This window comes from Hyaena hyaena, unplaced genomic scaffold (genome assembly GCF_003009895.1).
Source record: "Hyaena hyaena isolate Hyena2069 unplaced genomic scaffold, ASM300989v1 scaffold_1030, whole genome shotgun sequence".
In the NCBI taxonomy this organism is placed as follows: domain Eukaryota; kingdom Metazoa; phylum Chordata; class Mammalia; order Carnivora; family Hyaenidae; genus Hyaena; species Hyaena hyaena.
In genome coordinates, this window is record NW_024081660.1 from 290,682 (window position 1) to 316,437 (window position 25,756).

Here is a 25,756-nt window from a genome sequence, read left to right on the forward strand (position 1 = left end):
AGAACATATTTTCCAGAGTCCCTCCTTACACTTAGGTGTGGTCATGTGACCAATTTCTGGCCAGTGAGAGCTAATGAAATTGTGTGCAGTCTCCTGGCATATCTTTAAAAAGACATGTAGCAGGCATGATGGCTGAATCTGGAATAGATCCCAGGTGAACTTGGGAGTAGAGGTAATGCCCTGTGAGTAACAAGACAGAAGAAGCCTGGGTCCCTGTCGTGATGGAGCAACTCACCAGTCCTGAAATGCCTACCTACATTCCTACATGAGAGAGAAATAAACTTCATTTTGTTTAAGCCCCAGTTATTTGAGGCTTTCTGTCATAGGACCTAATTCTAATACAGCTTCCCATCGTACTTAGAAGTATATCCAAACTCCTTACCAAAGCCTGGAAGGTTCTACACGATCAGTTCCCACTTCTATATAATCCCCTCCATTCTTCCCTCACTCACCACGCTCCAGTCACTCTGGTTTTCTTTTTTTGGTGCTTCAAAACACCGAATTTCTTCCTGCCTTAGGGGTTTTGCACCTGCTTCCTCCCCCCCCCCCCCCCCCCGCCCGTTTGGGTTGCTCCTCCTCAGATCTCCTCAGGGCTAACTCCTTTCAGTCATTCGGGTCTCAGCTTAAATATCACTGAAAGACATTATTAGAGATGGCCAATGTAAATACCCAGTAAGTCACTCTCCTTTACAATACCTTATTTTAATTCTCTGAGTAGAACTTATCACTAAGTGATGATTTTTCAGTTTGTTGTCTGTCTCCGCCTCCTAACAGGTAAGCCCCATGAGGATAGGAATTTTGATGGTTTGGTTTACTGCTGGACTTCCACTGTCTAGCACAGTGCCTGAAATCTATATTAGACATTCAATACGTGTTTGTCAAATACTATTTCATGGATAGTATGTTGGTTAAAAGCAGGGTTTCTAAAGTCAGACGACTCAGATCAGAATCATGGCTGGGCCACGCACCAGTTGTGTGACCCACGGCAAGCTGTATAATGAAAACTCTCTGTAAAATGAGATTTCCTATGGCATAAGGTAGCAGTGAATGAAACAGTACTTATAAAGTACTCCCTCTCCTTCTCTGTCCCTTCCTCTGAGAGCAACCTTCTTTTCCTCCTCCCCCTCGGTTACGTGCCACTTCATTATGCTTTTCATACCTCTCTGCACGGTCTAGCGGAGCCTAGGCCTTTGAAATTTGGCGGGAATTAACGTCATCAGTCGGAAGGACCAGGGTTGCGCACGCGCGAGACACCTACTCTTTCTCGCGCGCTAACTTTGCAGCCTCGGCAGCCAATCAGAGTTAACGTCAGAGCCCGAGTTCTGAGGAATCACCAATCGAATCTGAGAGGCGGGCCGCCGTGGAGGCAGTGGCGAGAGGGGGCGGGGACAGGGAGAGGGTACGCAGGGTTCTAGCGGCAGGGTCTCTGAGGGCCAATGGGAAAGGCCTGAGGGTGAAGGCGGTGGGGCTTGGCGTTGGCGGCTCCCGCAACTCAAGGCCGTCCAATGTCGGACCAATCAGAGTGAGGAGGTGGGAGGAGGATAACCAATCAGCGTGGAGAATAGGTGAGGCAAAGGGTTGAGGAGTCTCGCGCGGACGTCGCCGGCTCCCTGGCTTCTGTCAGGGGAGGCAGGCGTGCGGAGGAAGCTGAGGAGGCGGGAAGGCGGCTGTGGTTGAAGGGACGATTGCTGACTTGCGGGGAGGAGGTCCAAGGGAGCAGGCAACCATGGTGATGGCGGCGAAGAAGGGTCCAGGCCCAGGTGGCGGGGTCAGCGGGGGAAAGGCGGAAGCGGAGGCGGCCTCGGAGGTGTGGTGTCGCAGGGTGCGGGAGCTGGGCGGCTGCAGCCAGGCCGGGAACCGTCACTGCTTCGAGTGCGCACAGCGCGGGGTCACCTATGTGGATATCACCGTGGGCAGCTTCGTCTGCACCACCTGCTCAGGCCTCCTGTGAGTGGACTGGCGCGGGGGGTGGGGAGGGGGGAGGACCGGGAAGGGACAGCGGAGAGTCAGCGTTGGTGACAGCGGGGATCTGGGGTGAAGGGACAGAGCCAGAGCTGAAGTAGTGGCTGCAGGGAGGCCTGGGGACGCACCTGATGTGCTGAGAAGGTCCCCTGATGCAGAGGTGTCATAGGGAAGAGAAATTGGCAGGGGAGACAGGACATGATTGAAGTCGCTTTGCAGGAGAAAGGAAGGACACCGGAGAAGGGAGAAACTCCGTAAGGGAGGGGAATGGAGGCGAACCGAAAGTGAGGAGAGTTGAAGGGAAGGTGTTTAGAGATTTAAAGGGCCAGAGAATAACACCCACCTTCCAAGGGAACTTTATGGGGCGGGGGGGTCAAGAAGGAAAGAGGTAGAGTGAGCTGGGCCCTAGATGAAGGCATACTTTTCTATTGGCTTATGCCCATCCTGGAGTGTGAGATGAAGAAACCAATTTAAAATAGGCAAGTTAACCCAGCTTGACAGCATAGAGATAGTGACAGGTAAGGAACCATGTTCCAGCGTTCAGGTGCAGGCTCTAATGTCGCAGGGCTTTGGGATGCTACTACCCAGAGGTAGATTTCTTACAAATTTTAAGAGATGGGAGGTGCTGGGTTGCCCTGTTAGAGAGCCTAATTTTTCCAAAGGTTTGGGGATCTGGATAAGCCATCCTTAAGTGTAAAAGTTTACACCTTTAAGTTTCTTGTTGCCATGGCTTGATCCTGGTAGTAGCATCTGGCAACTCTTTGTAGATTTGGGAGAGTTTTGTTGTGTAATCTGCAGTGCTACACTTGGCACTGGCACTCTTTTTGGTCATGCCTGAGCTAATTTAGAGCCACAGTTCTAGGCCAGATTTCTGGTTATAGAGTAAGGTTCTTTTTCCCCCATAGGGAATTATTTGGTTAGATGCCTGGTTAGCATTCTACACCAACCCTATATCTCTCTTTTTTCATGAGTTTATCAGGGATTTATTTTCACTCGTTTAGATTGTTTTAATACATTGGTTTGGTTGGTTGGTTGGTTTCAGTTTTAACAAGGGGTGCTTTCCTTGTTCCTTCTTATACCTTTAGGAGACAATGAGGGAGCAGTATTATTCTTCCATGACAGATGGGAGAACAGAAGCAAAGAGAGGTTTAGTAATTTATCCACTGCCATATGGGGGTTGCTGTTCTCAGCATTTCTTGTTGGATATTAGTTATGATCATAGCAGACCAGAAATGAAGATCTAGGTCTCCTAAGATAAAGTAGAATTATTTTAGTTTGGTTTTTACCTCCTTCGCCAAACGTCTGTGTTCTGATCAACCTCACTGGTGTGTTATGATTTTGGTCTTAGTGAAAGTCATTATGCTCTTGGGACAATGATTAGAACCTAAATAAGAATGTGTCAAAAGATAGAAGCAAAAGGATAGACTTGAGACTGGGACAAGTAGGAGCAACATTTAGGAATATTTATAGCAGAAAGAGAAAGAATAGATTCCTGAAGATCCTGTTATGAAAAGGAAAACCTGATTATAGAGTCTGGAAGCAGGGGGATAAAATTGATGGTATATCAGAGTCTAGGTCCTAGGAAGAAAATATTTGGAAACAGTGTTAATTCATTCCCACAGCTAACTGTGCAGCACAAAAAGATAAATCACTGACTAAGTGGGAGGGCTGACACCATTATCATTATTTTATAGATCTTGGTTTAAAATCTCCCATAGATAACATTTCCCTTCTATAATGAACATTCCCTCAATCAGGACAGAAGGAGGGTCAAGGGATCTGGCACACATTAAAAACCTGATTTTCTTTTGCTGGAACAGTTAACTCCTTAAATATCAGTGCACAGCTTGCAGAACTTTACCACTTTTCCCCTGCGCTCGTTATTGTTGGGTTTTTAGTGGAGGATCAAGAGGCTGGACCAATAAATGAGGCTGAACTGAAGCTATGTGGAGATAATGAGGAGAGAAATATCAGAAGAAACTTCTACAAGAATGCTGTAGTTTCCCTGGCTGTGGCTGCCTGGGTTCTGATGGTACTTCTCATTTGCTGATTGGAGTTTTAATTAGCATGAACTAAGTAGGGCAAGGCATAGGAACCTTATAAAAGGGCCTTCACAAAGTATTACCTGTGCCCTCTGATGGACCTTGGGAAGGGCTAGGAGCTGGCAGGTGAGCCGTAAATAGAATGTATGAGGTGAGGGATGCTTACTGCTGGCTGCAAAGTGAAGCGGGGACACACAAAGCTCATCAGGCAGCGGAGGGGCATGACTCCTCAGTGACACATACACCAGTTAACATCTTAAATCTACATGGTTGATTGCGCACAGATTAGGATTTTGTGGTACTGGGAAGTGAAAAATGTGGAGGCGGCACATTCATTCAGTCCATCTGGCAACACGTATTTATTTAGTGCCTGTCAAGCCCCAGACATGGTTTTAGGCACCGGAGATAAGACAGTGCACAAAATTGACAAAGTACACATCTCCATGTGGCTTATATCCTAGTGGAGACCATGGACTCAAAATCAATCATTAAATATATAAATGCAGATAGTAATAAGTACTGTGAAGTAGCATGGGCTGGAGAGTGATGGGAGATCATGTTGAGATATGATGATGAAAAGAGTATATTCTTTGTTAAAAATGATGAGGGTACTGAAAGGGGGAAATTCAAGTACCACACTTAGAACCACAGCCAGAGAAAGGAGACAGGGAGACTGGCTTTATTTTGAAAGCCAGCTTTCTGCTGAGTATGTTACAAATATTCCACATCTCTGGGGAGTGGAATATTCTGGGAGCAGTGTGCACAATCCCCCAAGTTCCCAGCTGGCTACACGAGCTGAGGTTGCAAAGTTGACTGTTCCAGCCAAAGTTGAATTTCCCAGGGTCTGGAGAAAAATTTCAATTTTAATAGTGGTAGGTGGGTATGACTGTGGCTTCATTGCTATATGTGTGAGCTCGTTCTCATTTTCTTTTTTAATGAGAAACATTTTCTCGGCTCTAGCAGAAAACCACAGCGTTGGTGTGAGGGACTGAGAGAGAAGCTGCTAGTTTTTGCTGTTTCTAAATTTATATACATGCTGCCACAATTGTAGTTCCCAAATTTGACCTAGTTTTACTCATTTGGTTTTTGTCCAATACCTAGTTTCGTTAACCTAGATATAGATCCTTCTCATTTCCCCAACATACACATACACTTGTTTGTTTATTTGTGTCTAATTCTCCTACTAGAGAATGAAGCTAGGATGAGGTAAAGACTGCTGCTAAAAAGTGATTTTTCCAAAGCAGTGCCTGAAATGTGTTTTTTTGTTCTGGTTTGACTGGATGCCTCAATGGATAAACCACTTTTCTTTAGAAAGAAAATAGATCTTGAGGCCTGATATGTCTTTGACGTCAGGGATGGACACTACCTTTGACACTCAATTTTTTCAACAAAATATGTGGCACTGTTCCCCAACCTGGCTGTTTGGGTCCATTCTTTTTAATCCATTGACCTTCTGGTCTCAGTAATAGATACTTTTCTCCTCTACTTCTACACAACTTTATTCCAGTAATGGGATTAAGTCAGGATTCAGGTGGACAGAGCTCTGGATGAGGTGCCAGGAGATGTGTTTGACAGCTCTATTTGTGACAAGTTCCTAACCTCCTTGTGCCTTAGTTTCCCCATCTGGCTTGCTAGTAGTGGTTCCTAATTGATCCAGGTTTTTTTTTTTTTAATTTTTTAAATGTTTTATTTATTTCTAGGAGAGAGAGAGAGACAGCCTGAGCAGGGGAAGGTCAGAGAGAGAGGGAGTCACAGATTCTGAAACAGGCTCCAGGCTCTGAGCTGGCAGTCAGCACAGAGCCCGACGCAGGGCTCGAACCCACGAACCACAAGATCGTGACCTAAGCGAAAGTCGGACGCTTAACCGACTAAGCCACCCAGGCGCCCCCCTGATCCAGTTTTTTTTTAATGTCTATTTATTTATTTTGAGAGAGAGAGCACGAGTGGGGAAGGGCAGAGAGAGAGGGAGAGAGAGAAACCCAGGCAATCTCCATGCTGTCAGCACAGAGCTTGATGCAGGGCTCAAACTCACAAACTGTGAGATGATAGCCGGAGCCAAAATCAAGAGCCAGACACTTAGCCAACAGAGCCACCCAGGTGCCCCCCTAGTTGAAGCACTTTTTTTTTTAAGTTTTTGGCGTTTTGGGGGGTATTTTTTACATTTCAATTTTTTTCTTTGAAAGGGAAGCACTTTTATCTCCATGGAAGAAGAAGCATAGTGTGGTGCTAAATAACTCCGTACTTTTCCATCCATCTGGATTAGAGAGGTAGATGTGTCCCATCCCTTCATCCCCTTCCACCTCACCTTACATCCAAAGACATAAGAAGAAGGGGAAACAATGTAAAAGAATTGAGAATAACCCTGAGGAGGCACCTGGGTGGCTCAGTCTGTTAAGCATCTGACTTCAGCTCAAGTCATGATCTCACAGTTCATGGATTTGAGCCCGACAGGGCTCTGGGCTGACAGCTCAGAGACTGGAGCCTGCTTCAGATGCTGTCTCCCTCTCTCTCTGCCCCTCCCCTGCTTGCACTCTGTCTCTCTCTCAAAAATAAATAAATATTTAAAAATTAAAAAGAGAGAGAGAGATAATAAGCCCGAAGAAAAAGGCAGAGGATTCTGTGTGGCTCTACATAAGTAGACGGCTGTTTACCATTGTCACTAAGGAAGAACTACAGGAAATGGCTTGAGGCAGGGATTTTAGATTAGAAAGAAGTTTCCTAAAATTAGTGAAATTGAGGCTGGAGGAGAGTAATAGGGAAGCCTTCCTATTAGGAACTAGCAAGTCTCTCTAATAGGGACTCTTTTGGATGATGTTTGGGTCCAAGAACTGCAGCGATTTCGCTAAACCCTGCTCAAAGGCAGAGAACTGGAATCCCAGGAGCAATGAAACCCCATCTGGGGTGTACGAATTTGAACAAGAAATATTCAGAAGTTAGGAGTTCCCAAGTCCAAATCTGGCACAAATGAAAGAACTTGGGTGCTGGGTGGAACTGTTTTTTTCCATTGTTGACCTGACAGAACCTTCTTATCTGAGCAGCTGAGCAGGTTCGAGACTTTCATGAAGCAAGACAGAAGCAAAATATGGGCCATTGTGAGGGTGAGGATCACAGAAAAACAAAAGGTGTGGTATTTGTAGAAATAGTAGCATGCTTGATAGAATCAAAGGGAAGGGAGAGAGAGGCAAGGAGAAAGAACTGGGCGGGCTTTCAGGTCCCTGCAAGTCACTTCACTGCCAATAATTCAGAGCACTTCAAATGCTGGTCAGGTGCCCTGTGAAAGAGAAACTGAAGTTGAAGAAGGCATCTTGATAGGGCTGAGGCTTGAGTCCTAGTAATGTACTTGCTCTCAGTTGGAAAAACATGCCCTATTCTGAGCAAATAAGTTTATCTCTATTTCCCCAGCACCTCCTGGTTAGAAATAACAGAACGGATTCGCTGTGATAACCGAAGGGCAGTGTCTCCTTCCAGCTCTCACTTCTTTTGGGGAGAACTGAGAGTCATGTTGGGGAGACTGGGTACAAGTTGGAGAGTTGGGTCTGTTTGATCCCAGGCCAGTGACTCAGATCTGGCCCATTGCATGACCCTGCTGTGACCCCAGGGAGACCCAGTACCCCTAGACCATTTGATTGCAGCTACTGGAAGGAAGGGGTTCTTGTTTCTAAATTGCGTCTGTCAGCCAGCAATAGCCTCTCTCTGATTCAGAAACAAATGCTCTGACTCATAGGCCATGTAACTAGGTCCTCTTTCTTCCTGGGCTGCCGAGTGTTGCACTGTAGAGAATTTTCCCTGCCCCCAAACTGTGGCTCTAGTTATACATGATCCAGTCTACAGACATCAAGGTCAGAGCAGTGCTTTTTGTACTGTGCTATGGAAACATCCTGTTCCCTCAGATTCATTTGGCCCAAAGCACCTAAATCACTTATTTTCTCTGCTTTCCCTTCATCCTATCTTCCAACCCCCACCACTCCTCCTCCCCCCTCCCCCAAAAAACACCCTCCGGTCCAAACTCAGCCATAGGAAGTTCTGTTGTTCTAATCATCCCCTCTAGACCGGTGGTGGGTCACCTCCCTCCCCTTCCCCCTACAAGGAAGCACACCTCCCTGTTTACACTTTGCTAACAGTTCCTGGTTGTCCTTTCAGGAAATGTCAACGACCTTTTTGAGATAGGCTTAGAATCTGTTTTTCTAGTGTAAACATAATACATTTTACTTTTCCCATGAACATTTCTCTTCCTTCCCCCACTGCTTCATCCTGATCAGGCTGTGTGTGCTTGAATGACACCCAACTGTGTTAAGAAGTATCTTTGTCCAGGCTCCTTGGGGCCTTGTAAGCAAGCTTCTGCTATCAAAGACTAGGTCCTATATGATATATAGTGATAAACAACTGTCCTATTGTATCTCCCAAAGTACTTACCATAATACCTTGTATTTTTTTTTAATGTTTTATTTATTTCTGAGAGAAAGACAGAGTGAGCAGGGGAGGGTCAGAGAGAGAGGGAGACACAGAATATGAAGCAGTCTCCAGGCTCTGAGCTAGCTGTCAGCACAGAGCCTGACACGGGGCTCGAACCCACGAACCGTGAGGTCATGACCTGACCCAAAGTCAGACACTTAACTGACTGAGCCACCCAGGCACCCTAATACCTTGTATTTCAGCAAAGCAAATATTTGTTAGTGGGAGGTGGGGCTGGGATCATAGGGATAGAGAGATCCGCTCTGGCTAGACCTCAGAGCAGTCTGGCGTTCTGAGAGGGAAGGGCCTAAGGATTAAGGTGAGTAAAGGGAAGGATGTAAAAGGCTGTCTGGACTCAAAACAAAACAAGGCCATTAGTAAAAGAAGCTTTGGGAAAGAAAACTGGAATATCTCTGAAATGTGATTAGAAGAGAGTCTTGAGGGCAGATCAAGTTTAAGAGCTGTTGTTTGACGTGTAGTTACAAAGCCAAAACCTTGCTTTTGGATATGGCTCCTCTAATCTTTCCTTGGGGCATCAGTCCTCTTTGATATTGTCTTTTAAAGGAGTATTTTGAGACCCTTTACTTAAAAGCCTAAGCGGCAGAATTGCTGAAACTGCCTTCAGTTGAGGCCTTCAGTGTCCTGTCCTTTGTTAGAATCCCATAATCAGTAATTTGTCATACAGAGGGGCTGCACTTTTCACTGTTCACTCTGTACTGTGTCACCTGTCCCCCCCACCCCACCGCCATCATGTACACTAACACGTACACTGCCATTCTTCTAGACTTGCAAGGAACCTTTATTCTGTGTGTGCATGCATAAGCATGAACATGTATTCTCCCCACTTTTCTCTAGGATTTCCATTTGTTAAATTGTGTTATCTCTTACTTCCCTCTTTGCTTTCTTGATGGCATCAACCAGGACCCTATTCTAGAGTTACTTTTATTTTCCCATCTTGATTTGCCCATTTTTTCCAGGGGAGTAAAAGTCTGAAGAAGCCTCGTCATTTGAGACTGTCTTTCCTGCATGTGCCTGTGCTCTTTCACATCGTGGTCCTAGGGTCTGGTTTATTTGTTTGGGTTTGGCCAGTTTTGTTTTCATCTGATGAGTGCCGTAGGTTTACCCCAGAGTAAAACTTAAGCAAAAGGGGAACCTGGCTTAGCGCCAAGTTTCCCTTGTTAGAACACTCCAGAGGGCAGCTGAGTGGGGCAAGGAAGGCTTCTTGTCTACTGCAATCTCCACAGGGCTTCTGTGGGCAGAACTAGACTTCCAGAGAGTTAACAGAACACACAAAGCTAAACACAAAAGCATCACTACAGGATATATGTTCCTAACTCATGCCAATCTCCTGTCTCATGGTTGAACCTGACTTCCTCCTGCTTCATTGAAAGATCTAGGGGGTGGCTGGGTGGCTCAGCCTGTTAAGCGCCTGACTTGGGCTCAGGTCACGATCTCACACAGGCCTGGAGTCCCATGCCCTGCATTGGGCTCTGCACTTACAACTCAGAACCTGGGGCCCGTTTTGGATTCTGCATCTCCCTCTCTCTCTGCCCCTCTCCTTTCACTCTCTGTCTCTCAAAAATAGATAAAAGTGTTAAAAATTTTTAAAGAAAGAAAGAAAGATCTAGAACCCAGATTCTGGACTATTTCTTTTCTCAGAGATCTCTTCCTGAGAGACAAGGACCCTCTCCATCCCTACCACCACACATTCTGTCTAGACAAAGAGGAGGGGCAGCCAGGTCTAAAACAGAGGTAAAACGGGAAATGGGAACTGGGTACATCTCTGAGTTCCCAGAAGTACCCCCCAGCCTGCAACTTGAACACAGGACCATGAACACAGGACCTTGTGAAGGTAGAGAAGGCTTCTGGATGGGCAGACTCTGCCTTCCCCTCCAGAATGACTGGGATCACAACACATTCTGGACTCTGTCATCCCTGTCTCTCATTAAAAGTCCCCCAAACATTCTTGCTTCCCTTCTTTCCTTGAATTAGGAAGTAGCTTCAGTCAGGGAATTCTACCTGAGCTTAATTTATGTGTTGTTTTATCCTTTCTCCCTCCCCCTCCTCCCATAAACAGACCTGCAACGCTAACTGCATTGTACTTCTCTTTCTGTTTCTCTCCCACAGGAGAGGCCTGAACCCCCCTCACCGAGTCAAGTCCATCTCCATGACAACTTTCACTGAGCCTGAAGTAGTATTCCTACAATCCCGTGGAAATGAGGTGAGCTACCACTGATGGAATGGTTACTGGTGTAGTTGCCCTATTGGCCAGGGGGAGCTTTGCCTCCAGTTTAGAGAAAAATTCTACAGCCTTCTTTTTTGGTTGAGTTTCTTTTATTTTTTAGCCTAAAATGTATCTTATCTTACATATATTTATGTAGTCATAGAATCTTAGTTACACAAATTGTGATTTGTCTAGGCCCTTGTTTGAGGAAACGGGAAGGAGCAAAATCTGTGTAGGGGGTGACCCCTGGACATTCAAGAAAAACTGTCCCTTGACATTTAGAACTCCACACTGATGAGCATTTCGAATTGCCTGGGCCGGCCCCTCTGAGTAAGATCTCCTAGAGCTAGCTCTCCCTACCTGAGCCTCAGCACCCTGGGGCTGATGTCATGTACTTGAAAGTGAGTTAAACTCCTTCCCCAGCTAAATCTGCTGGTCGGAAGACACTGTCCTTGGTCTTAGCAGTACTCCTAGCTTGTGGGTGATTGGCTTACATGGAGGGTGCAAACAAGGGAAGGCCTCTGGAGGGTGTCCTAGAAGCCTCAGTTCTGAAAGTTATCCCCCAACCTCATCCAGATTTTTTTTTTAATTAAAAAAAAATTTTTTTTAATGTTTTATTTATTTCTGAGAGAGAGGTAGAGACAGCATGAGCAGGGGAGGGTCAGAGAGAGAGGGAGACACAGATTCCAAAGACAGTCTCCAGGCTCTGAGCCTGCTGTCAGCACCGAGCCTGACACGGGGCTCAAACCCACCAACCAGGAGATCATGACCTGAGCCGAAATCGGGCTCAACTGACTAAGCCACCCAGGTGCCCCATATTTTTTTAAATTTTTTAAAATGTTTTTATTTATTTCTGAGAGAGAGAGAGACAGCATGAGCAAGGGAGGGTCAGAGAGAGAGACACACACAGAATCCAAAACAGGCTCCAGGCTCTGAGCTAGCTGTCAGCACAGAGCCCGACATGAGGTTAGAACCCACAAACCATGAGATCATGACCTGAACTGAAGTCGGATGCTTAACGGACTGAGCCACCCAGGTGGACCCCCTAGATTTAGTGCCCCATAATTCTCATGGCCCTCTATTTTCTTTTATGAGATGTGTCATACTATGTAATGATAAACCTATTTTTATTTATCTAAGGTACGACCTCCCCATTAGATGGTCAACTCTGTGAGGACAGGGATCATGTCTGCTTTGATCTTCATCCTATGTCTGTGCTTAATAAATATGTATTGATAAATACACTGGAAGTGGTATCATTCCCATTTCATGCTTTCTGCCTGAACTCTGCCACCTGACCCCATTCCTTTAGGTTTGCAGGAAGATTTGGCTGGGTCTTTTTGATGCTCGGACGTCATTAATACCAGATTCCAGGGATCCTCAGAAGGTGAAGGAGTTTCTCCAGGAAAAATATGAGAAGAAGAGATGGTAAGGAGAAGGAAAGAGATTGCTATGGAGACGCGTATCCAAGACATTCTTTGTTTGACAGGCCAGTTTCCAAACTTGAATTGGGGCTTCTCTCAAGAGTCCAGACTTGGGTTGAGTGTGTTCCGCCCGGATTCAGTTAGGGCCCAATTCTGACTTCAAAGTAATAAAGCTATCTAAAAGGACAATTTGTTCCCAGTCACTACCCTTGCAGATTTGATGCCCCTCTTTTGGGGAGACATTAGACTGCTTGGAGGGGGTGCTGGGCCTGTGGGGGTGTGGGTCAGGTTTATAGCTCAGCTGGGGCTATAGATGCAGAGAAGCAGCTGGAAGCATCTCCTAGAGTTTTGTGCTTTTACCTCATCATTTCATCCATGATTTATCTGTGTGTTCTGTTTTCCTGGTGACAAAAACAGCATCTCTCTTCTCCCTTGCCTTTTCTTTCCCCAGGTGGCACTTCCTAGCGTCTGATCTTAGGGCTGTGTGCATGTTGAGGGGTAACTATAGGGCAGAGAAGAGAATGCAGACAGCAAGGGGATTGTTATGGACATAACAGCATTTTGGAATCCCTCCTGGGATCCTCTGGATAAAGAAGATACTTCCAGAGTAAAAGACCACATACACTGAAGTGGCAGGGATTTTATCAGAAGTAGCAGGAGCTAGCAGGATAGATTGTGAGCACTTAGAAGATGGGGTTGCAGAAACTTTTATGTGGGGCTGAGAAAGAGGGACCTGCAGAAACACCTAGGAAATAAAAGGAAGTTGGAAAATAGGATTGCCTGTCCAGCAGCATTATTGAGGGGTTATCATTTGAAACCCAGATGGTTCGACGTCAGAAAGAGAAAGGAGAGAAAAACAGACACAAGTCAGAAAAGAATGGGCTTCTGATAGTAAAGGGGACTCTCAAGATGGGCAGAACTTTGCTGAGTTACTAAATTCCCTTCAGTTCAAAAAAGAGAATTAGAGCGACAAGGAGAAGGGACTTGGACTTCTGTCACCTGTGCTTCCCAGGTGCCTAAGCTGAGCATGGCCCATGATGTCACCCCCTCCTTTCAGCCTGACTATTCTTTCTCAAAGGTATGTCCCCCCAGACCAAGTCAAGGGGCCCGCTTATACCAAAGGCAGTGCCTCCACTCCCATCCAGGGCTCCGTCCCGGAAGGGAAGCCCCTGCGGACTCTCCTGGGGGATCCCATGCCATCTCTCTCCGCTGCTGCCTCCACCTCTAGCCAGGTAACTCTCAGATGTGCCCTCCAAGACTAGTTGGGGTTTTGGGAGACAGGGATGTTGGTTTTCTAAATCCTATTCCCTGGACTTAGCAGACAGCAGTATAGGAGATGTGAGTTGGTTCTCAGCCCTGCTGTTACCCATGTCTTAGAATCCCCTTGGACTCCTATGTTTTGGAAGAAAGACCTGTAGGAATATCACCCAACAGGAAGTGATATTTAGGGAATTCAGAATATCAGCTTCAGACCTGACCATTGCTCCAGGGAAACACAGAAGGGGCCAGGACACTGCCTGAGCACCAGGTCCAGGGGGACTGTTGGCCACATCCCTGTGTATCTCAGGGTTACCTTCACTGACGGGCTCTAAAATGTATGGCTCTGGGAACTGGTGTACTGAGAAGACAGAGGAGTTAGGTGTGTGAGGGGCTAAGGCTTCTTCTGCCCAGGAAAGTCTCTCAGTTGAGGGCAGTTTCTCCCTCTCTTCTCTCTCCACTTGCCTATCTGGGGGCAGCCTAGGAAGCCATACAGGGGCCGGGTCATGTCTGGGACTCCAAGTGCTCTATGTCATGCCTTCTCCTCTCAAGTCTGTCAGTCAGTCTCAGCCTCGGACATCCCAGCCCCGGAGCTCCCAGCCACCTCCCCACTCCTCAGTCAAGAAGGCCAGTACTGACCTGCTGGCTGACATAGGTGGAGACCCCTTCGCTGCTCCCCAGATGGCACCAGCTTTTGCTGCATTCCCAGCCTTTGGGGGTAAGTGGGACTTGGGACGACAACTTTCTTGCAACATATGTACACAGGACACAAAGAATTCACACCCTTGGAGTGACCAGGTTTCATCTGGCTCTAGCTCACTTCACATAAATGACTGGTGATGGTAATTCTGGAGCATCAAGGCTGGGAAATTTGGGGTCAAATGAGTATGGCCAGGATTATGTGTGCACGTTTGACCAAAAAACATTACACTTGGGAACTCCTAGCACTTCCTTTTAGAACACTGGAAGTAGCCTTTTTATTACTTTCTTTTACTGTTAAAATGGGGGCAGGGGGATTGCCTTGTGTTCCATTTCCCCTGGCCTCTTCCCAAAATTCAGCAATAGCCAACAGATGGTTGAATAAACCGGTGTCTAGTTTCCATTTTTCCTTTCAGGCCCCTTCCCCCACCAAAACCCTTTTTTTTTTTTTTTACATGATTCAGCCCAATCTAGGCCCTGAAGAAAATGTTAATGCCTCATGAAGTAAGGATAAAAAGTGGCAGAGAGTGAACCTGGAAGCCTCTGAGATCCCCCTCTGCCCAGGTCCCTGCCATCTCTCCCTGCAGAGGACCCTGTAGAAAGGCAGATGTCCCATCAGTGGCCTTTGGCCTTTAGAATTAGTGTATATTATATCGGTTATGTGTACATTTTATATATACAGCATTTATATCCCCTCCACCTGTAGGCCAGACACCTTCCCATGGAGGCTTTGCCAACTTCGATGCCTTTGGCAGTAGCCCCGGCTCTTCTGCGTTTGGAAGCATTCCTCCAGCTGGCCAAGGCCCATTCCAAGCCCAGCCAACACCCACAGGTAAACTTTGCCCTGCTCTCTCCAGGTCCCCTTCTCTGTTCCAACTGCATTCAGTCTTCCACATCCATGCATTGCCCTTCATTCGCATCCACACCAACCTAGAGAACTAGGCAAAGGAGACAGAGGATGAAAAGGAAGAGAGGGGAAGGAAGGAAGAGAGGGGTCTGATGAGATTCTTGCCAGGAAGAGGGGCCCTTCTCCATTTTGTTATGTAAAGAGAGCAGCCGAATTGCAGCAGGAGTCACGCAGGGTGGGCATAGGAGGTCAGAACCAGGAAGTTCGGAAGTCCCCAGTCCTTGAAAAGTCAAGAATGGACATGACTTTTCCTCTAGTGTTCTCTGAAGGCCCGTGTTGTACACTGCCCAAAGTGCAAGGGCTGGGTCAAAGTCCAAGGTAGTCTCCAGAAATTCACCCATCCCTATTAGATCAGGAGCCTATAAACTGTGTTGTGTTGTGAAAGAGACCCTAAAGGCAGTTGCCCTAAAGCATCTGGTTCCTCCCTAAGTCCCCAGACATTAAGTCTTCATAGCTTTGGGGCAGGCCTGTTACCGTTGCACATCCTGGACACAGGGGAGGGCAGCCAGAGTGCCATAAAGACTCAGTGTCTAGGGAAAGCCAGTGACTGACGCTTTCTCTTTCTCCCTTCCCCTACCTACCCGCCTTGCCCCCTTCTCCACTCTCACTGCCAGCCAGTCGGATGCTAACTGGAAGTTACAGCTTTGGTGAGTTACTCTTCCCACCTCACACCCCACTCGAGGTAGAAGCCTATCTTAGGTCCTCTGAGCCGAGAGCTTTGAGGTCTGGAAGGAACCCTTCAAATTTAGCCATTTTACAGATGAAGCAGTCTAGCAGTTTCCCTGCCCTGCAGCCCACAGCGTGGCAGAGCTCGGCCGAGAGCCCAGACTTCTGGACTCTCACTCTGCCCACAGTCTTCCCACTGTGCCACCGTGAATTGTCTGGTTGCTTTTGTTTCTATTTTATTTTCTATATTTTTTGAATGGGACAAGGAGAGACATTTTATATCGATAAAAGTTAAAATTCACAAGGACATTCTCACGTTACAAACTTAAAGTACCAGAGCAGGGTAGCCTTGAAAGTCATAAAGCAAAAACTATTAGACACAGTGAAAATCTAGTAAAGCAACAGAGAGGGGGCCGATAGCAGACTCACAAGATTTTAATAGATAAAGTAGATGGACAAAAAAGGAAGAAAGGTGGCCATTTGAGTAATCCTTGAACAAGTTTGACCTAGTAAATATAAGTAGAACTTTGTAATCAAAAGATAGAATTTTCAAACACAGAACCATTTTATAATTGGACCATGGACTAGGAGACACCACATAAATTTCTTATTTATTTATTTGTTTGTTTATTTGTTTATTTTCAGAGAGAGAGAGCACAAGCAGGGAAGGGGCAGAGAGAGGGGGAGAGAGAGAGAATCCCAAGCAGACTCTGTGCCATCAGCACAAAGCTCAATGCGGGACATCCTTTAAGCCCATCCTTAAGGCATGAAACTGGGAAAAGATAATTACAATATGGAAGACAGACAAAAAGCTAACAACCATCATGTGTTTTTTTTAAACTCCAGTCAATAAGAAAGAATAAGATAATGAGCAAGGGACACAAGCAGATAATACCCAGGGGGAAAAAAAGTGAAAACGTTCCCAGCCTGACTAATCAAGGAAAATGTAAATTAGGGTAAGATAATAATTTCACACATTATATCCACAAAAATTTTAAAGGTGATAACGGCGGGTAGCATGTGGGAAAATTGGCCCTTTTATATACTCTCAGTAAGAATGTAAATTGGTACAAAAATGTACCAGTGTAGCAAGAGGGAAGTGTTCCTGGGAATGAGAGCCCAAAAGGAAACAGCCTGTACAAGGTCTGCTCAGAAATGCATTCCTGTCACAATCAGTTGCTGTAAAAAGAGAACTTAGAGCCAACCTTTAATGGAGAGAAAGAAGGTGTCAGCCCCTGAGCCCCCTCCCTGGCTATACCTGGGATGAACTTTTGTCCAGTGTTGGGTCATCTCAGAAAGCAAATAGCCTGCAGCCAGCCAGAGCCAACCAGCCTTTCCAAGGCTTCTGCCCTTGCTAGGAGCATCCCCATACCATCTCTGTGAGGAAGGCAAGATCTCCATTTTGCAACTGAGGAAACCGGCTCAACGTGGCCAGTGACTTGGCCGGAACCAATGGCAGATCCCATTCACCATGATCACACTGTGATCACGAGGGTGGTTCTGTGAGTGTGACATAGAGAACCATGGGGTATGAAGTAGGGAGAATTGGGTGTCCTTTCTGACAAGCCTGGTTGTATTTTTATGTTTCTGAGGGGGAGTATGGAGAAGGGAGGTTTCTAAAACTGCAATTGCCCCTGAAAACTGCTGTAAGGCATGTATACCAGCTGCAGGGAGTGAGGCTCTGGAGGTGTAGAAGAAGCAAACAAGAACGCAGGTATTTGTAAGTCGACCTCCTTTTTTTTTTTTTTTTAATATTTTTATTTATTTCTAGGAGAGAGAGAGACAGCATGAGCAGGGAAGGGTCAGAGAAAGAGGGGGATACAGAAACTGAAACAGGCTCCAGGCTCTGAACTGGCAGTCAGCACAGAGCCCGACGCGGGGCTCGAACCCACGAACCGCGAGATCATGACCTAAGCGAAAGTCGGACGTTCAACCGACTAAGCCACCCAGGCGCCCCAGTCGACCTCCTTTTTGAAAATGGGCCAAAAGTGCAGCATCTGGCCACCTGAGCAAGGGCCGGCTCTGCCCTCTAGTGTCCTCAAGGAGGCACAGCTCGGCTGCGGGACAGCCTGGGAGCTCCCTGACAGGAAGGCCCCAGAGCAGGACTGAAAGAGTCTGACCAAAGTAACGACTGGGAGCTGTGTTCACTCAGAAATTCCACATACCCTGAGTCATACCCAGGGAAAGGCCCGGGCGGCTCTGAGAAGAAGATTCAACCTTAGCCTGCTGGCCTCCCAGCCTTCCTGACGGCCAGTGGAGTGGAGAGGACTGATACCAAGTGTGCTTAGTGGCATGATAGCCTAGCACTTGTTCCTGTAGAAAGTCCAGGGGTTGAAGAAGGGAGTGGCTGAGGCAAGCGCTGGCACTCAGGAAGCAGCCCATCCTTGGAACCTCACAGCTGGCAGGCCCTAGGCACCTGCCTTCCCTGCTAGACTCTGCTTCTCCTATCAGAGCCCGAGATGCCCAGCACGGAGAAGGTCCCCTTCACAAAGGGCTTTAGGAAAATACACCCTTACCCTTTGAGGAAGGAGGAGCATGATAGCTCTGGGGCCCTCAGAAAAAAATCCCCAAACTTAGGAGAAACCAGGCTGAGGTTTGAACGGTGGCAGGGAACAGATATGAGAACCAGCCTGGCTTTGCCATTTCTCCCTTGCCTTATGTCTTTATCTTTTCCTTTTTCTTCCTCTCATCTCTGGGGGGGAAGTTTCTTTCGTTGTGAGGGTTATCCATTCCTCCTTCCCCTTCTCTACAGGGCTTTTGCCATCAGCTTTTTTATCTGAATTTCACCTCTGCTCTTTCCAGTTAGCCATCATATTTCCCTTTCCCCACAAATATGTGCCAAGTTGCCCAACCTACGGATGTTTCTGCTGCTTTACCCAGGCTCGGCTGCTGTCTCCCCTGCTCTCTGTGGCAAAGAGGAGTCTGTGGCCTTCACTTACTCATTTTTTTATTGCCCATTTTCTCTTTCTCTCTCTTTTTTCTTACACACTTTATGACATAATATGCATATTGGTCTGCACCTTGATTTATTTTTTAACTGAACAGCACTGCTAAGATTTTTTTTATCAGCACATGAAGAGTTTCCTCATCATTTCTTTATGGCCACACAATAATCCTGCTTATGTATGTACCGTAATTTATTTTCATTAGTCCCGTGTTGGTGAATATTTAGGATGAATGATAACTATTTGGTCTTTGGCTATTAAACAGTGCTGCAGTTAATAACCCTCCATGTGTCATGTTTTGCACATTTGCAACTTCTCTATCTGTAAGAAAATTCCTGGCAATGGAACTGATCTAGTGGGGAATACAGCTGATACAGAAGTAAACAAAACTATGTCACTGCAGAAATCTCAAGTGCTATGAAGGCAAAGAATGAGGTGTTATGAGAGGAAAACCAGGCTCTAGTTCACACTGAGGTCAGGGAAGGCCCGTCTGAAGACCTGATTCCATTAAGCTGGAAGGGTGAGCAGGACCACGGGTGGGGTCCATTGTTCAAGGCAGACACAGAGCATGTGGGAAGGCTGGAGCTGAGAGTCCAGGGAAGGCTCTTGTTCATTTGTATTTATGATGTGAACCAGCCACCACATTTCCTTTGAGACCTTGTCTTATTTCTCTTGACCTCGGTAATAGTTTCTTATATCAGAGGCTATGATAATACATCACATCTGTTGTTATGCTTTACAGATTTCAGAACACTTTCACTCACCTCAGGGGTCTTCACAGCCACCCTATGAGAGGACAAGAAAAAATGGGCTCAAGAGAATAAGATAGTTTGCTAAGGTCACAGCAGTAGCCCAACTAGTAGGGCCCCAACTAGAGTCCATTTCTTCTGACTCTACCTATCACAGAGTCATTCAGCAAACAATTCCTGAGCGCTGTCACATGGCAGACACCATGCAAAATGTGTTTCCCTTCAGAACTAGTCTCCCAGCACTCAGAACAATCAAGCCTTTTCTATCTGCAGCCTCATTTTACCCTCACAGCATCCCAGAGTGGCTGACAGAATCCCATCATCAAGCTGAGACTGAGGCACACAGATAAAGAGGCTTTCTCCAAATGTCAGGGCCCCAGGCCTCTTCCCCAGAGATGAGATTGCTCAGGATTTCTTGGACTTGCTCCTCAGGCTGTTTTGTAAGCCTCCCACGTGGTGCTTTTTCTTTTTAGATGTGATGACCAGAGAGGGCAGGGGAACTTAAGTCAGCCCTGATCTAAGCTCCTGGCTGGTGGGGGGGGGGGGGGGGCTTCCGAGAGGGGCCAGCTCTGGTGGGAGTGGGAGCCCTAGCTGACTGCTGGAGATCTCTGTTTGGCACTGGTCTCCACATTCCAGGAGCGAGCAGCTCCCAGTGTCTGAGCCTTTCTGCCCTTCACAGCTCCTCCCCCATCCCCTCTACCTGCCCCTTCATTCCTGTGATTGATCCATAAATGGAATGCTGGTTTGAGGAAAGGACAGACATGTCCACATCTTGAGGAAAAAAATGGGAACTGTTAAGTCAAACTGGAGCAGCAGGGACAATGACCTGACACACAGAAGAGCTGCCTTCTCTCAGCAGTGGTGGCTTTGAATGCCAGGGAGATTGAGAATGCCTGAGTACCATGTGGACTAGAATTCTCGGTTGGAGTCAAGGCCCTCTGAACTGGATAATCGGGGGGCAAATGGCTCAGAGAACCCAGCCCCTCATGCCATTACTCTGCTGCTTCTCCCCTGCTCTCCACCTCCATCTCTTCTGCCCCTTCCATCCTGCCTCACTGAGCACCCCCTGTTCTATTTCCTGTCATTGCCCAGGGAGCAGCCAGGTGACTCCATTTGGTGCCTCTCCTCTTGCACCTGCCAGTCAGCCCAACAGCCTCGCAGATATGGGCAGCCTCCTGGGGCCTGGAGTGCCAGCTGGAGGTGTCCCTGGCAGGTAGGTCCAGACCTCAGGGAGTATGCCTTAGGGCAGGAGAGCCTCGCTTTTCCCAGCCTGCTTGGCTCCTCCCGTTGGGCAGGATGGGGTTTGCCATCTCCCCGTCCCTTGCCCAGCTTCTGTACTTGGTCCTGGGTGTCCTGCACGCTGACTTCTCTCCCCGTGTCGCAGCATCTTCGGGATGGCCGGCCAGGTCCCCACGTTCCAGTCAGCCACAGCTGGTGGAGGCGGCACAGGGCTTGCCTTTGGAGGTGAGTCTTGCCTGCAGAGACCTGAGAAAGGGATCCAAGGCCACGAGGAAATGGGGGTGGAGAGAGAGCACACTGAGAAGAGTGCTGTCATCTCAGTACTAACCAAATAAGAAAAGAGTAACCCTCTCTCTCTCCCACCTCTACCCCCTGCCACCCTGAGCAGCCTCCACCAACCCTTTCACAGCGCCTGCTGCTCACCCCCAGCTGCCTCCCACCAACCCATTCCAGCCTGACGGCCTGGCCACAGGTAAGCCCCCAGACCCAGGGCTCGGATTCCTCTCTCTCTTCCCTCTCTCTCTTTCTCCCTCACTGTCTCTCTCCCCCTCGCCCCCCCCCCCACCACACACACACACATACACACGCATGCACGCACCCCACTGTTGGGAGGAGTGGAGGCAGCCTCACTGGGCAGCTGTGGTCCTCCTGAAAGTCCCCCTCTCACCCTTCACCAGGCCAGAGCTGGTGTAATTTTCAGGCCACCTAGTGGGCAAAGATCGGAAGCACCCAAGTCCCAGAATCAATATCAGGAAACACTGCTCCTTACCTGCGCTGGTTCTGAAGGTTGAATGACAGATGTGGCAGCGACTCTCCTTTCCTGCCCCTGAGCAGTATCCCTCCAAGCCCCCAGCCTCTCTCCCTCCTGCATCCCACTTGCAACCTTGCCCCTGGTACCAGCTCTCTGGCTCTCTCGTCAGCTAGTCCATCTGCATTCCTCCCCAGCCTCAGCTTTTCTCTCTTCTGCCATTCTGTTGTTGTCATTATTGTTCTCAAAAACCCCAGGTCAGGAACACAGATTGATAGCAGCTAGCAAGCTGACCCATTGCTGAGTGCTTTACACCCATTATTTGCTTTTTATAGCAGCTCTAGGAGAGAAGAGGGTCCCAGTTTTATCGTTGAGAGAACTGGGCACACAGGGGGCTCATCCAGGGGGCTCATCGTTTGCTTTAGTTGATGCAGTTTGACAGGTAGCCGGAAGCTGTCCCCACTTCCATGCCCCACCATGGCCTCTATGGCGCAAGCTGCAGGTACAGGAAGAGGCAGGTTTGCCAGGCTGCATAAAAGCGGAAGGTCTCAGTCAGGGTACTTGTGCGGGGTACCTCTGGTTAAGGAATAACCATATCCCCATCTCGGAGAGATTTAGGAAGAACTGTTCTCCAGCCTGCCTTCCAGAACTTCGCCTGAACTTCATGTCCCTCGTTCCACAGGGCCCAGCTTTGGGATGAGCAGTGCTGGGCCTAGCTTCCCCCAGACAGTGGCACCCACCAGGGCCTTTGTTGGCACCTTCCCACCACCGCTGTTCCCCCCACAGACCTCGATGCCTCAGCAGCAGAATGGTAAGGGATTCAGACCACACCCTCCTCTCTTACCCCCATTCCCTACCCCCAGGGATGGGGTGGGGGTGGATGGGATGATGAATATTAGGAATATTTGGGAGCCAGACCTCTGAGCTAGTTCCCTTTTGGACCAGTAGGGAGGACCAGAGAAGTCACCGACCTTCCTGTGTCCTCTGACTGACTGCTCTGTACCCTTATTCCCTGACTTTATAAAGGCCCACTCTTTTTTTTTTTAATGTTTATTTTTGAGAGAGAGAGAGAGAGAGAGCACGGGAAGGGGTGGGGCAGAGAGAGAGAGAGAGAGAGAGAGAGAATCCTCTGAATTTACTGTCAGTGTAAAGCCAGATGCGGGACTTGAACCCACAAACTATGAGATCACGACCCAAGCCAAAGTTGCATGCTCAACCAACTGAGCCACCCAGGCGCCCTTAGAAAGGCCCAGTCTTGCTGCCACTGTATGAGGTAGTAGTGCCTGCCCTACAGGAAGGCCAGATGTGCCTGGTCGACACCAATGTGAGGGGCAAGGCTTATGGCAGCTGAGTTTTTGCTCTTGCTTCCCAGGCTCTTCCTTCGGTGACTTAGGGTCAGCCAAGCTGGGTCAGAGGCAACTCAGCCAGCCATCTGGGACATCCACCAACCCCTTCATGGTGAGTGCCAGCAGGGCCTCGGTGTGGGGTACGGCCTCTCTCTGAGAGCCAGGCACAGAATCCTTCTGGAACAGGGCAGTGTGGAATGGAAGCCCTGCCTTAGTCAGGGGGCCCACACTCCCTCTCTCCGACTCGCCTCTGCTCACTGACTTGCCCACAACCCTCACCACAGTAATTCTGGGGGAGAAAGGAATCCTGGGCTGCATTTTTTTCTGTGGCCTCTGGCTTTTCTCCCCTAATCCTCTAATTTGTGGTTGTTGTTGTTTCTTTCCAGACTGGATCCTCATCAAGCCCGTTTGCCTCCAAACCTCCAACCACCAACCCATTTTTGTAGCACTGTGTCCTGGGGGGGGGTCTCTTCCCTGCCCTCTGGGGCCCCTCTACTCCCAGGAGCTCTGGTGACCATTTGTCTGTGGCATTTTTGTGGGTCTGAGACCAGAATGGGCCTTGTTTTGTAGGGAAGGGGTCTTGGGGATGGTGGAGGTGCTAATGCTTTGCTTGAAGCTTGCAGATAAAAGGGCAGCTTCCCATCAGCTTGCCCCCAAGGCTTCCTTCCTCCCATCTTCCCTCCAGCCCCAACCCAGGCAGGAGGCCTATGAAGAGAGAAGTCAGGGCCTAGCCTTGAGGAGCAATGGCGTTTGATTTCTCAAATTATTAATTATGATGACAATAATCCTCCTCTCCTGCCTGCAGCATACATAGTGGTCCCTTCACTCGCAACCCTATGGGCGAAGGAAGCTGTGGGCAGAGACTGACCAACATTCCCCTGTGGGAGCAAGCTTTCTCCCGTGTCCAATGCATCAGTGCTGGTCTCCTTGTGGACAGAAGCACAGTGGGAAAAGTAGGGTCAAGGTGGAAATGAGGCATGGTGTTGACCTGGGATGGTAATCAGACAGGCTGAGAAAGCTGGGGGGGGGGGGCTCTGCCTTTTCTCCCTACCCCCATGGGGCAAGGAGGCCCGCCCTCCATGTTTTTGCTTTCCTGGCTCCCTCCCTCATCCTGGTACTCAGGATGAATAGTTCTACCTACATACTTAGACATGCCCAACTCCTGTCAAGCACTTTAGTTAGCTGTGGTGTCATGTTTGGATACCAGTGTTTTATATTTATACATAGAGAATTTTCTAATATAGTCTATTATATATACACACACACACACACACACACATAGAGACATACACACACACACACACAGCCATTCTCCTGCTCCCAGACAGCTCTTTTACGTGGGGAATGGAATGAATCCCCATCTGTGCCTCGACCAGCAAAGCCGGAGCTCCAGTGGTTGGTGGGGAGAGCAGTCACAAGTCCTGATCACCCCAGAGCCTGGGCTTTTCCAGGAAAAGGCTTTGTGCAATTGGCTGTTTTTTTTCCTTTCTTTTTCCCATGTGCCTCCCCCACCCCACCGCAAAAATCTCTGCACCAAAGCTGTGGCAGGCAATGTTGGAAAAGAACTGCATTTGAAAGAAAAAGGAAATGGCTCTAGCGGTCTTGCTTTGGGTTAGTTTTAGGCACACACACACACCCCCACCCGCCATGTGGCAGCTGGGTCAGTGAAGATGATGCTGCTGTTGGCCAGGGATGGGAATTTCTTTCTGGACATGGTGGGAGTCTCCATCTGAACTGGAGTCCCAGTTAGCAGTGGGAGAAAGTGCATTGGGAATTAGGTGGCTGCAGGGAAGGGGGTGACTGGGGTGTGTAGGAGGGTGCCAGAGGAGGAAGTGCCAGCATGGAGACAGCCTCATCTGAATAGACCCAGTAGACCACTCCCAGGTGGGGTGCATCTTCAGCCCCTCCCCAGACTGTTTTCACCTGAGGATGTTATGTCAACAGCCATGGGGTCTCAGCTGTTTGTGTGGTGACAAGGTAGCCAGCGTGGGTTAAACACCTCATGTGGCAGAGGAGAGGCCCGGCACTCAGCCTTGCTGTCAAGAGAGGTTTGTCCCTTTTCCACATTGCACAGGGACTCTGACCCTGCAGCTGTTCATTCTTGGGATTCACTGGGTCTTTCCACCCAGTGACCTTTAACAGCAGAACAGCAAGGAGAGATAGGGCTGTATTATCACTTTATTTACTTTGAAGACTTTTCTGGAAATATTTCCAGCTGCTGCTATTCGCCCAGCCAGGCATGGCCTCCCCACCATTGTCAGGCTCAGAATCCATCCTGTCTTGGGTCTGTGTTCCCACTTTCCCAGCCCCGTCCCTCCCTCCCATCACCTGGTGGATCTCCCAGCATGGATCACCATCCCTTTTCCCTGGGTTTTTCATATTGTGTCCCCTTCTCACAGTATTTTTCTCTGTCACTCTTGATTACCTCTCTGTCCCTGTCCCTGTTTCCCATTTTCTCTGCTTAGAGCCAGGAAGCCGAGGAAGCTGGTCAGTTGTATGGTAGGAGGAGGAGACTTTTCTTACTTTCCCCCAGCCACCCCCAACCCCTCTTCCTTACCAAAAGCACCAAGGTTTGGAGGTGAAGTTGAAAGGACCCTTGCTGTTTCACACTCCCGTGGTTTCTCAAGGATCTCCTTACTGCCTGGTGCCTGGGCCCAGGACCTCCCTGCGTCCCCCCTCCTAGCGTCCTGGGCACTCTGTCCAACATGGACTCCAGCCAGCTCACTGGCCAGGGCAGGATGACCAATCAGAGAAGTTACACTGGGTCAACCTTCAACTCCAGGACAGAATACTTGAGTTCCCTGGGCACAGGCCAAGACTAGGACCGCAGCTGCCTCTGTTGGCGCAGAGCAGCCACGGTGCCGCCTCCGTGGGGCCTCCTGTGTCCAGGCGAGCAGCGAAGAATGGAAAAATCCCTGGCCTGACAGAAAATGTCTAAATGACTGGGCTGTGTTCCTCCCACCCCACCCCAGGGGGCGCTTGCACGACCCAGCCTGGGGATTACAAATCTGAACCCCACCGCAGGCACACTATGGAGGCTCCCACTGGCTTCTGACCAAATCCTCATGTCCCTCTGGCCAGTGCTGTGACAGAGCC

General features: G+C 48.4%; 1 protein-coding gene across 2 annotated transcripts; it reads left to right on the forward strand.

Annotated features, from left to right (window-relative positions):
• Positions 1–1,583: 1,583 nt before the first annotated feature.
• Positions 1,584–24,248, forward strand: AGFG2 (ArfGAP with FG repeats 2). 2 transcript variants are annotated; one of them, XM_039221910.1, is made up of 13 exons: positions 1,584–1,947; positions 10,584–10,677; positions 11,993–12,108; positions 13,183–13,336; positions 13,914–14,079; positions 14,767–14,892; positions 15,582–15,614; positions 20,420–20,540; positions 20,712–20,791; positions 20,955–21,038; positions 21,997–22,125; positions 22,687–22,772; positions 23,047–24,248. In XM_039221910.1, exons 1-13 carry the CDS (start codon positions 1,727–1,729, stop codon positions 23,104–23,106), a joined length of 1,470 nt encoding a protein of 489 aa, XP_039077841.1. In that variant the 5' UTR covers positions 1,584–1,726; the 3' UTR covers positions 23,107–24,248. The 2 variants fall into 2 exon arrangements, with proteins under 2 accessions (XP_039077841.1, XP_039077842.1); XM_039221911.1 differs by lacking the exon at positions 15,582–15,614.
• Positions 24,249–25,756: the final 1,508 nt, after the last annotated feature.

Excerpts from the sequence above, each read along its gene's own strand:
- AGFG2 (XM_039221910.1), top strand. The coding sequence starts at position 1,727 with ATGGTGATGGCGGCGAAGAAGGGTCCAGGCCCAGGTGGCGGGGTCAGC. Across the intron at positions 13,337-13,913 it reads CTGCCTCCACCTCTAGCCAG|TCTGTCAGTCAGTCTCAGCC; the intron begins GTAACTCTCAGA and ends TCTCCTCTCAAG. Across the intron at positions 22,773-23,046 it reads CATCCACCAACCCCTTCATG|ACTGGATCCTCATCAAGCCC; the intron begins GTGAGTGCCAGC and ends GTTTCTTTCCAG.